This window comes from Borostomias antarcticus (assembly GCF_949987555.1).
Source record: "Borostomias antarcticus genome assembly, chromosome: 12".
NCBI lineage: Eukaryota > Metazoa > Chordata > Actinopteri > Stomiiformes > Stomiidae > Borostomias > Borostomias antarcticus.
This window is the reverse complement of record NC_140245.1, coordinates 16,876,462-16,889,252: the sequence shown is the minus strand read 5'-3', so window position 1 is coordinate 16,889,252 and position 12,791 is coordinate 16,876,462. Positions and strand designations below refer to the sequence as shown.

Here is a 12,791-nt window from a genome sequence, read left to right as displayed (position 1 = left end):
TGGTAAATTGGAGAACATCAACCCCAGAGAGGTGTGGGATGGGCTGAGAAAAATCTCAGGGACCAGGAAGTCTGGTATGGACACAGTGCCCCCTATGGCAGGAACGGGCAAATGAGCTGAATATATTTTTTTACAGATTCTACGTGCCCCGCCCCTCTCCCCCGTCCCCAACTCAGTCCCCCACCCGACCCACTCCATCACCTCCCCCCGACCCCACCAGGCTATTCATATCCGAGAGCCAGGTGAGTAAGGAGCTGTCGAGGCTCCACATCAGGAAAGCCATGGACCTGGATAACATCAACCCTAGGGTGCTGAAAATGGGTTCCGGCCAACTGGCTGGAGTCTTCCAGCACCTATTCAACCTTTCCCTCAGGCTGAAGATAGTGCCACAACTCTGGAAGACCTCCTGCATTGTTCCAGTGCCCAAAAGGGACATCCCAGTGCCCTTAATGACTTAATGCCTGTGGCTCTGACGTCACATGTCATGAAGGTCTTTGAGAGACTGGTCCTGCATCTCCTCAGGCCCATGGTGGGAATCTCCCTCAACCCCCTGCAGTTCGCAATCCAGGCCAATATCGGTGCGGACGATGCCATCATATACCTTCTGCACAGAGCTTATGCACATCTGGAGAAGCCGGGAAGCACAGTGAGAGTCATGTTCTTTGACTTCTCCAGTGCTTTCAATACCATCCAGCCTACTCAGCCTACTGGCAGAGAAGCTCTTAGCTATGCAGGTGGACTGAGACTTGGTGGCCTGGATTGCTGACTATCTAACTGACAGGCCACAGTATGTCAGACTGCAGGGCAGCCAGTCAGAGGTGGCGACCAGCAACACTGGAGCCCCCCAGGGAACTGTACAGTCACCGTTCCTCTTCACCCTGTACATCACAGACTTCCAACACCACTCTGGGACATGCCATCTACAGAAGTTCTCGGACGACTCCGCCATCGTTGGCTGCATCAGTGGAGATGATTAAGCTGAGTGCATAGGTATGGTTGAGAGGTTTGTGTGGTGGGCCGAGGAGAACCACCTCCAGCTCAACACCAGCAAGACCAAGGAGCTGGTGGTGGATTTCCGTCGACGCAGGAGGCTTCACCCAACCCCTGTCACCATCAAGGGGGAGGAGGTGGAGATGGCGAACTCATGCAAGTTCCTGTCCACCTACTGTAAATAACAAGCTGGACTGGTCAGAGAACACCGAGGCCCCATACAGGAAGGGTCAAAGCAGACTGTTCGTTCTGAGGAGGCTCAGGTCTTTGACGTGTGTGGCAGGTTGCTCAGAATGTTCTACCAGTCGGTGGTGGCCAGTGTGCTGTTCTTTGCTGTGGTGTGCTGGGGGAACAACGCAACGGTCGGGGAGTCCAACAGACTAAATAAGCTGGTGAGGAAAGCCAGCTCTGTTGTTGGGCAGGGACTGGACAGCCTGGAGGCGGTGGTGGACAGGAGGACAAGAGACAGACTGTTGTCCATCCTTAACAGCCCCTCCCACCCCCTCTATGATGATCTGCAGCAGATGAGGAGGACCTTCAGCGACAGGCTCCTCCCCCCCAGGTGTAGAACGGACCGGTTTCTACGCTCCTTTGTGCCAGCTGCCATCAAACTGTACAACAAAGACCTCTCCCATTGATTGATGTCGCTGTCTGTCTCTGTATGACTGCCCTGACAACTCACACCCCGACTCCCGACCCCCCCCCCCTGCCTCCCTTGCACTTGCACTCTTTAATACTGACTGATGTTGATTCAATGCATATTTCACTATTTTAGATTCATAATTTACTATTTATAGCACAAATAGTTTAAGAGGATTGAGACACTTGTTCTTATTGTATTTATTTGATTCTATATTGTCTCTTTTAGTATAGTATACTGCCATGTCCTGTATGTTTCTTTTACTCTTTTCCTGCCTGTGCTGTGTGACAACCACATTTCCCCATCCGGGGATCAATAAAGGCTATCGTATTGTGTGTGTTTGTGTGTGTGAAATGATTATTATATTGTGTAATTTACATAAATCTCCCAAAACACACTCTGACAAGTGCTGTTTGGACCCTGTGTTTAGTACGTTGCCATAGCGACTGCTCCAGTACCGTATCCCTGGGTGCTTCCCAGCAGGGTCCTCTTTCACAAACACAAACACAAACACACACACGCTGATTCAGCTCAGGAATGACCTTACAGAAGGTTCTGTTAAACTGTCATTGTGGAGTTGTGGAGACCCTGGTTGACAGGGCTGCTCAGTGTTTTTGGTAACAGGGTTGATATGGCTGGTCAGTGTTTTTGGTAACAGGGTTGATATGGCTGGTCAGTGCTAGTGGTAGCAGGGTTGATATGGCTGCTCAGTGCTAGTGGTAACAAGGTTGATATGGTTGCTCAGTGCAAGTGGTAGCAGGGTTGATATGGCTGCTTAGTGCTAGTGGTAACAGGGTTGACACTGCTGCTCGGTGCTAGTGGTAACAAGGTTGATCTGGTTGCTCAGTGCAAGTGGTAGCAGGGTTGATATGGCTGCTCAGTGCTAGTGGTAACATAGTTGATATGGTTGCTCAGTGCTAGTGGTAGCAGCTTTGATATGGCTGCTCAGTGCTATTGGTAACAGGGTTGACACGGCTGCTCAGTGCTATTGGTAAAGGGTTGATATGGCTGGTCAGTGCTAGTGGTAGCAGGGTTGATATGGCTGCTCAGTGCTAGTGGTAACAAGGTTGATATGGTTGCTCAGTGCAAGTGGTAGCAGGGTTGATATGGCTGCTCAGTGCTAGTGGTAACAGGGTTGACACTGCTGCTAGGTGCTAGTGGTAACAAGGTTGATATGGTTGCTCAGTGCAAGTGGTAGCAGGGTTGATATGGCTGCTCAGTGCTAGTGGTAACAGAGTTGATATAGTTGCTCAGTGCTAGTGGTAGCAGGGTTGATATGGTTGCTCAGTGCTAGTGGTAACAGGGTTGATATGGCTGCTCAGTGCTAGTGGTAACAGGGTTGATATGGCTGCTCAGTGCTAGTGGTAACAGGGTTGATATGGCTGCTCAGTTCTAGTGGTAACATGGTTGATATGGGTGCTCAGTGCTAGTAGTAACAGGGTTGACATGGCTGCTCAGTGCTAGTGGTAACAGGGTTGATATGGGTGCTCAGTGCTAGTGGTAACAGGGTTGATATGGCTGCTCAGTGCTTGTGGTAAAGGGCACTAACAGTAAAATCCAGGTCACATTAAGGTTAGATTGGATTCTACAGGGTTGCTCATCTAGTCATCCACCATACAGTGTGGTAGGTTCATAGCTTGAGCATGTCTTCTTGGTCTAATTGTAGATGCTTATAACTGCGGTTTGATCCATGCCAGTTGCACAGAGTTCTGAAGGCACTAGTGAGGGTAGAGTCTCCCTACTCCTTTCTCTCTCTCAGTAGGAATGTAGCTTCCAGTCTGGGGATCAGGACGCCGTTACAACACTGGAGCTGGTTCTCATTAGCATTCTAGAACAGAGCAGCGCCCAGAACACAGCATGAACCTGAGCTGAGCAGAGGGGAACAGGCACACTCCTCATTGTCTACGTACCTCTGCTATGTGTGTGTATATTTTCATACTTCTGCTGTGTGTGTGTGTGTGTGTGTGTGTGTGTGTGTGTGTGTGTGTGCGTGTGTGTATGTGTGTGTGTCTAGGTACAGTACCTCTGCTGATTGTGTGTGTGTGTGTGTGTGTGTGTGTGTGTGTGTGTGTGTGTGTGTTCCGGCTGGGAATAACCTGGAGTGTTTTTGTGATGGTTTATGTTAGTGTAATGTTGTGGCAGCCTAATGGGTTTTAGATGGTGTGTGTTCTGGTGAAACAGGATATTGCTCTGCTGTTCGGTTTACAGTCATTAACCCTTGTTGTGTATTGTTCCTCTGGAGGGGGTGAGGTTGTCAGTGGAAGATGTATGGAAATAGATGTCACACAAATTCACAGAAATAATGGTCATCATGAACTGCAGTTGAGGCTGAGAGTTGTGTGTGTATGTGTGTGTTTGTGTGTGTGTGTGTGTGTATGCTTGCATGCTTGTGTGTATTTACTGTATGTGTTTGTGAACATTCTATTTCCACTACCTGATCCGACCTCCTCAGTAGTAAGACATACTGTAATCATCTTTTCCTCAATCATATATTCCTCTCAGTGAAGTCACGCAGCAAATGATCCTATGTAATCTGCTCTACCTCTGCTCCCAGTGCAGCGGAGGCTGGGGGATTATTATTACATGATATGGGACAGGCTTGTGGCCTGGAGTCATAATGGCATCTATTTAAGCCCCTCTTAAACAGCTCTGACTGTGAGAAGAGACTGTCAGAGAGCCTCAGCTTCAATATGTAATGATAAAACATGGTAGAGTACGGTGGCCCATAAGGTCCAGTCTACCACCCACTTCACTTGCCGATCACACCCGTCACTACACTGGTCCCCTCTGCCCATCCACTATAAACCCACTCACCCAATCCCAGCTCTCTACCATTGGCCTCCCTGGCCCTCCACTCTAACACCCTCTCCTCCTATCACTCTAGTGTCCTTGTCCCCTGCGCCCATCCACACTAACACCCTCTCCTCCTATCACCGTAGTGTCCTTGTCCCCTACGTCCATCCACTCTAACACCCTCTCCTCCTATCACAGTAGTGTCCAGGATCTCAGTCTCATGCTGGCCTGATAGATTTCAGAAGCTGTGTGTTAGTGCTGTACTAGCCATGACCTCTTCCTCTGCTTCTCTGCCTTCATGATCTCTATGGAGACACAGGCAGATCTACCAGGCTGGGCTCTATGGAATAGAAAAGTATATTAGCCATATGTAACAAGTATGGGTACAGGTACTTTGGAATACTTGTAATCGCTTGTCCTTTCAGTATCTTAATCAGTGCTAATCAGTTCCTCATTTCATTCCAGTCCCAGGTGGTACTCAAGGTTCCCAAACTGGCAATTTACTATACTATCCATCGTCTAGCAGTCTGTCAGCATCATTCGCTTATCCCATCCGATCATGGATGACTATGTTTGTGTCCATGATTTAGGCAGTGCAATTAAATATCTCAAGTATACAGTTGTGCATTGTGTTCAACTGAAGTGTTGAGTGTCAGGTGTTGGTTCAAGTGCTAGTGCAGAGTCTGTTGTTATCTATTGTATAGACATGGTGCAAGGTGCTCAAAGTGTCAAGTGATCAGTGGGGGGGGGGGGGGGGGGGGGTAGTAGAGATCCTCAATGTCTGGGAGTTCCACACCGATCACCTCCACACACATCCCTAGAATTGGCTCACCCTCCCCTCTCCACTTCCTCCCCGCTGATGATGATGGGGGCGGGAGGGCTAGATTTAGGGCCGGTCTACCACGCTGGTAGGCGTCAGCCCTTCTCTCCTCCAGAATGACCTTTTTAAGCCATCTCGGTCCTCCATGCATTGTTCCAGTTCTAATGTGCCTTAGCCGTTTGCCTAACTAGCAACAATGCACCCTCTGCTTCTCTGGCCATGCACTGATGGGCCCAGAGACAGACAGAGAGAGAGAGGCAGAGAGCTAGTGGAGTATTTTTAGAAAGCTATGCAGTGGTGGACTAGCTTTCAACAAACCCTCCCTCTCCTCCTCTTCTCTGCTCACTTCACTGTCCATATTTGTAAAGGAATGTGATCTATTCTCAGAACACACACATACACACAAACACAATACCACTGTGACAGGGCAACCAGTTGCCCCGAGGTACATTAGCAGAGCGTAGCGGTCGGGATGTGGTATAGAGTTTGACCATCACCTGGAGGTAGGAGGGTAGGCTTTTATGACCATCCTGATCTAGCGAGCTCACTGCTTCGCTCCACAATATCGGTCTGGCCTTCGCCCCATAGAGAGCGATTATGTGGGAGGGGGTGCTTGCCTTGACAGACAAACACCTTCAGCCAATGAGCGTTCAGCAAACTTTTGCCAAATCCAGTCGGAAGAATGGCAAAAATGTCTTTTCCACAGAGAAACTCCACTAGTGCATACTCTTGTTCTTGTTTAAGTGTTGTGATTAAGTCTATTTCTGCAATAACTGCACTTATAGCTGCGTTTATTCTTCTTACATTAATGTTACCACTCGTTGCTTTGTGTGCCACCATGTTTGTTTAGCAGCAGTTAAAACACAGTCCCTGATTGGCCTGGTATGGTCTAGATTTTGGCATAATCGCTCTGGAGGAGGCGAAGGCCGTTCTGCGTTAGTGAAACTGAATGTGAGCTTGCGAGAACGGGATGGTCGTACCAGGCTAGTAGGAGGGGGCTGTTCCTTTCATTGCCCTGTAGGCTAGTGCCAGAGTTTTAAACTGGATGCGAGCCGCTACAGGGAGCCAGTGTAGAGAACGGAGAAGGGAAGTTGTGTGGGAGAATTTGGGGTGGTTGAACACCAGACGAGCAGCAGCTTTCTGGACAAGTTCCAGGGGTTTAATGGCTGACGCCGGGGCCCCAGCAAGGAGCGAGTTGCAGTAGTCCAGGCGGGAGATGACAACAGCCTGGATGAGCACCTGCGTCGTTTCGTCAGTGAGGAAAGGGCAAGTCCTCCTGATGTTGTAGAGCAGGAATCTGCAGGAGAGTTTGACGGATGTGATGTGTGCAGAGAACGACAGTTGGTTGTCTAGGGTCACACCCAGATTCTTTGCGGTCCGGGTCGGCGTCACCACTGTGTCTTCAATGGTGATGGCTAGGTCGCGGTGCATGCAGCCCTTCCCTGGGAGGAACTGCAGCTTAGTCTTGTCAGCCAAGCACCCAGCTATGCGTGTCTCCACTTGTGTGTCAGAAGGGGGAAATGACAGGACCAGTTGGGTGTCATTAAATTAGCAGTGATAGGAGAAGCCATGCGAGCGAATGACAGAGCCCAGGGATGTAGTGTAGAGGGGAAAAAAGGAGAGGACCCAGGACAGACCCTTGTGGAACCCCCTATGCAGTTCCGACATTGACGTTCTCTATGTCACCTGGGAGCCGCCCGTCAGGTAGGATGCAAACAGGGAGCGTGCAGAGCTAGCGATGTCTTTCTCGTCGAGAGTGGAGAGGAGGATCTGGTGGTCTACCATATCAAATGCTGCTGACAGGTCTAGGAGTATCAGGACAGAAGAGAGAGAGTTCACTCTCGCAAAATGGAGTGCCTCCATCACTGCAAGGAGGAAGGAGGGCGGTCTCTGTCGAGTGGCAAGCCTTGAACCCGGACTGGTGGGGGTCTAGGTGGTCGTTCTGGGGAAGATACGAAGATAGTTGGTTTAAGCATGTTCAAGTGTTTTCGATAGAAAGGATAGAAGGGAAACCGGTCTGTAGTTTTTAACGTCAGAGGGGTCAAGAGATGGTTTCTTCAGGAGGGGGGTGACTCTGGCAGTCTTGAAAGTGGAAAGAAAGTATCCTGATACAAGAGATGCGTTGATGAGGTGGGTTAGGAAAGGGAGGAGTTTGGGTGCAACAGACTGAAGGAGAGTGGAGGGCACAGGGTCTAGAGAGCATGTGGTGGGGCATCTAGATGTTATAAGGTTGAGGACCTCGTTGGGGGAGAGGGGAGAAAAGTGGGATAAGGTGGGGCGTGGAGAGGAGGGGGGGGGGCAGAGAGGGAAGAGAGGGTGGGGAGGTGAGGTTGGTGCTTGGTGCGTCGACCGGGGGGTGGGGGAAAGAGGATCTGATATCGTTAACTTTCTTGCAAAGAAGTTGTTGAAATCGTCAGGGAGAAAGGAGGAGTTGGGAGTAGGAGGTGGGGGCTGGAGTAGTGAAGAGAAAGTTTCAAAGAGTTTTTTAGGATTGGAAGCAGAGGTTAGAATTGTAGAGCGGAATGAAGCAGCTTTAGTAGCAGATAGGGAGGATGAAAATGTGGAAAGAAGAGATTGGACATTAAGAAGGGCCTCTGGGAGTCTGCCTTTTCTCCATTTATGCTCAGCTATTCTCAGCTATCAGTACGCACTGAATCCGACAGCCAGGGGGCAGTTGGAGTTGACCGTGCTGGCTGGGAGGTAAGGGGACAGATATTGTACAGAGAAGAGGAAAGAGTAGAGAGGAGAAGATTAGTGGCAGTATCGAGGGTAGGAGAGAGAAGGATTCAGGGGCAGGGAGGGCGGAGGTAACGGCAGAGGAATCGTCAGTAGGGGAGAGCGAGCGGAGGTGGCTATGGGTAACCATATGAGTAGGAGGAAGAATTACGGGGAAGAGGGGAGTAGGACATGAAATAGTGGTCAGAGAGGCGGAGGAGAGTTACAGAGTGGTTAGGAGTGGAAAAGTCTCTAGTGAAGATGAGATCCAGCTGGTTGCCGGCTTTGTGAGTAGGAGGAGAAGAGGAGAGGTGAAGATCAAATGAGAAGAGCAAAGAGAGAAGGGGTTCCAATTTCTTACTCTGGATGTTGAAGTCGACAAGAAGGATGAGTGCGGACCCATCATCAGGGAAGTGCGAGACTAGTGTATCAAGCTCCTCTTGGAACTCACCAAGAGGGCTTGGTGGGCGATACACAACAGCAATGGTGAGCTTGATTGGATACGTGACAGAGACAGCATGGAATTTGAAAAAAGGCGGGGAAAATTGTTGCACAGAGAAGAGAGAATATTTCAAGCTCGCTTCGCAGCTGGAGTGTGGGAGGAATACACATCTGACAGAGCTGCAGGTGTGGCAGTGTTCTCTGGTGTGATTCATGTCTCGGTGAGAGCAAGCAAGTTGAGGGAGAGTAAGGATGCATAGCCTGAGATAAGTAGTAAAACAGCAGTCCAGCTTGATTGTTATGGTGACGAATAGGAGATTGAACCTCTGTCTGCTGCTCCACAGTATCAGTTCTTCAAATCAACCTTCAAATTCTCAATGGACATCATATAAACCTAATATATGGATTATTGAGTTAATCGATTATATGTCCATCCCTTCTGTTGTGTGTTTCAGGAGACGTTTGAGGCATTGTTCCTGGCTTATGACCAGAGGGTGACATTCCAGCAGTTTAAGAGTTTTAGACGTGTCCGTATCAACTTCACCAACCCCAAAGCAGCCGCCAGAGCCAGGATAGAACTCCACCACACTCCCTTCAGAGGCAAAAAGCTCAAACTCTACTTCGCACAGGTGAGTTCATACTGTGTGTGTGTGTGTGTGTGTGTGTGTGTGTGTGTGTGTGTGTGTGTGTGTGTGTGTGTGTGTGTGTGAGCACAGGTGTGTACATTCTCACTAAAATAGTGAGTTAATAAGCTAAGTTGGTCACTCTGGTGTCAGTTGTGTCTTGTGTCTAGTCAAGACAGTTAATAGTTGTTATTAGGATTAGTCATCGAGCACCTGGCCTGCACCACCAAGGCCCTCGTCATCCTCCTCCAGGACGCCCACTGCGTAACAGCAGATAAGATAGTTCTCCCAACTTTTGCTCTAGCTGGGTCTATCCTAAGCAGGAAGCATGGCCTTGCTACCTTTGTCCATCAAAGGTTGAACTGGACTCTCGTTGACCAATCCCTGACTGGCTTGGAGATTGAGTTTTTTTCATTTCATTTCAATTTCATTTCAAACCTTTATTTAAACTCGTAGGGCCATTGAGGTTTCCCTCATTTCCAATGCAGACAAGCTCACAAGCAAACACAAACATCAACAAAACATAAGCAATTTACAACAATAATACAATTAAGATCTAAAACAGTGACAAGTTGATGAACAAATGTCTAGAGCCATGGCTCTGAACTTTGTATCCGTAGCTTCAATGTCTGTTGGAGAGAGTTCCAGGTATACGGAGCATCATAAGTGAATGCAGCCTGTCCAAATTCTGTACGAGAACAAGGGACCTTAAAAACAAGAAGATCATTCAATCGAGTTTGATGAGTGCCGACACTCTGAACCAGCAGAGATGACAGGTAGTGGAAGTCTGCCAGCAATGCTTTTATAAATGAACATAAACCAGTGATAGTTACACCTTGAAGACAGAGATGGCCAGCCAACTTTATCATAAAGAATGCAATGGTGAGTGTCATAACTATCGCCTGTATTAAATCTCAGAGCGGAATGGTAAACAGTGTCGAGGGGTTTCAATGTTGTCACAGAGGCATGTCTATAAATTGTGTCACAATAGTCCAATAATGACAAGAAGACAGCTTGGACAATTCTCTTCCTACAGAACATAGGGAAGCTGGAACGGTTTCTGTACAGGAAGCCATTTTTTGTCGTAGTTTGCAAGCTAGAGTGTTGACATGAAACTTGAACAAGAGTTTATCATCCAGCCACAGACCGAGATATTTATATTCTGTGACTCTCTCAATAAGTGAACCATTAGCCGTTAGTAGTTGGAGCGTACCATAATCAATAGCTCTAGATTTAGAGAAGAGCATGATCTTGCTGGGATTAAGGACAAGTTTGAGATTAGTGAGAGCTTCTTGGAGCATATTGAAAGATAGCTGTACGTTCTCGAAGGCTTTCTGTACAGAATCTGCAATACTATAGACAATAGTGTCATCAGCATATAGATGAGCCTTACTACCACTTAAAGATGAGACAATATCATTAATATAAATGGTGAAGAGTGTAGCAGTTTAGGAGCTTATAGCTTTATGGAAATATGACTATCACTTGGTATAATTTATGATTATACCACGGCTATCACAACTATGAAGGAAAATGGATTTAACTACACTATGAAGGAAAATGGATTTAACTACACTAAATCAACTCGTATGGGGAACCACCCTTATGACAGGGAAACAGATAGCCTATCAATAGTCTAATGTAATATCAATCTCAGTCTGAAAGGAAGTCTTTGACTCAATTAAGTGACCTAGAGATCTGTTGATGACACTACAACGACTTGATCAGAGCATTGAATATTTATTGAAGTATACTAATCAATTATCAAGATAATATGAAAACACACACTTCAATAATATATGGGAACACAAATGTGGCAGGGTGGAAACAAAGCAGGAAGGGAATAGATGATAGGCGAGTGCAGCCTGTCCTAAGATCTAAACTCAACAACACATTAGCAACCACAAACACATCAACTGAGCAGCATTCGCATGGACCTTATGGTTTGTGTGGTGTGCTAGTAGTCTCGAAGACCCACGTGACCAGCATTGTTGGGTTGGTTGATGGGTGTCGTCCGCCAGCTCGTCGCTTCGCAGTTTTGCTGTTGTTGTAAATGTGAGTCGCAGCGACCCAGGGTTCAGGCTTGACACTCAGATTGTACAGGGTAGTACAGAGTCTTTTCCGGCGCTGTTTGGTGTACAGCCAACCAAAATGGTTCAAAATTAAAGTTGCAAAGTCTCACTGCTCCACTCCTTCTCTTGCTGAGAGTTGGATCCGAGGAACAATTGATTGGTTGATTTTCAGTAGATACAAAGTGCGTCGACTCGCATGCACCTACGGCCTGGTCGTGAGAGTTCCACTGAGACAGTTACTGGCTTGATACGGCACACGGGATCCATGATGTTTAAATCAGATGAAACACAAGAGAATGACAAGATGGAGTCTCACAGATTAAATACCTGTGGCTTGCCGAGGGGTGGGTGCTTGTGACCCCAGCTGACTGATTGGCCTGTTGTGGCCAGAAGATTCTTGACCCCTCCCTTGGGGGATCTGGGAGACTGATAGCATTTCTCAGGATATGTTTTAATCCGATCTTATTACCAACACATTGGGAGGACATTAGTACAAATTACATTATCACATTCAGTACAGTGGCCGGAGCACATAGTCCAAACAATTGCATCTTTAATCACACCCACATGTTGGATTCCAAACTAAGGGGAATTTGGCTGATGAGATGGAGAGATTAAAAATATATGATAGTGGAACAATAATGAGTTGGGCGGCCAGTTTTATGAAAAATGAATCTAAATTATCTTGTGTGGTTGTGTGTGGACATTGCCGGCTTCAAAATCATCAACACCTACAAGCCTCTGCCCTCGCGACTCACACCAGCATATCTCCCAGTCTTCCCCCACCCCTGCCTCTATGCTGGCGACTTCAATTACCAGCACAAGGATTGGAGGTTCAGCACGAATACATCTGACGGAGAAAACCTGGCTGCTTGGGCAGCTAACAACAGCCTGGCCCTGTTGTACGACCCCAAGGGCGCAGCCAGCTTTGTCTCAGGTCGCTGGAAAACTGGGACGAATTCTGACTTGGCATTCGCAAGCGTGGCGTTGATAACCAGCTCCCTGATAGACACGTGCTAGGAAAGTTCCCGCGGTCCCAACATTGACCATTGCTGATAACCATGCCTAAACTTGTGGACATGACGATGACGCCGGTGAAGGCGATGGAACTTCCGAAAGGCCAACTGGAGATGTTACCGCCTCCTTTCCCACCATCTAACACCAACAACGTGGATGAGGCGTACCGGGAACTCTGCGGCATACTGGTGAAAGCGGCCAAAAAATCCATCCCACGCGGACATCGCAACAGCTACAACCGTGCTGGGAGTGTGAGACTCTTTACTGTGCCTTCCTCCGGGCCTCCCCAGGAGCTGAGTCAGACAGGCTTGCTTCAGCCCTGCTGTCAAGACTCAGCTGAAGGAGACAAGAGTGCTGGGAGGAGGCCATTAACTCCATCGACTTCTCACACTCCAGCCTCAAGGCATGGAGCATCCTTAACAACCTCACACTCCCCCCATCACTGCATCATCTCTGAAAACAAAATCGCATCACAATTTGTGAGATGTGGAACATACGAGGGCAAAGACTGAATCATCACGTCTTGTGGCAAAAGAAGTGTCTGACCTCTGGAAGGCCACAACTCCTCGCGGCAGTAACATCTCCTGTAAATTCACACCGGAGGAGCTCGCTGCTGCCCTCAAGCATGTAAAGCCAAGTAAAGCTCCGAGGCCTGATTCTATCTGCCTTGAGCTTATACT

General features: G+C 48.1%; 1 protein-coding gene across 2 annotated transcripts in view; it reads left to right on the top strand.

Moving 5' to 3' along the window:
* rcan2 (regulator of calcineurin 2) overlaps window positions 1–12,791 on the top strand; it is a gene marked incomplete at both ends in the record, with an annotated part of 86,819 nt that overhangs the window by 58,961 nt on the left and 15,067 nt on the right. For both annotated transcript variants that reach the window (XM_084447482.1, XM_084447483.1), the window contains one exon: window positions 8,855–9,028. In XM_084447482.1, the coding sequence (XP_084303608.1) occupies window positions 8,855–9,028 (174 nt within the window). The remainder of the gene's footprint in view (window positions 1–8,854; window positions 9,029–12,791) is intronic.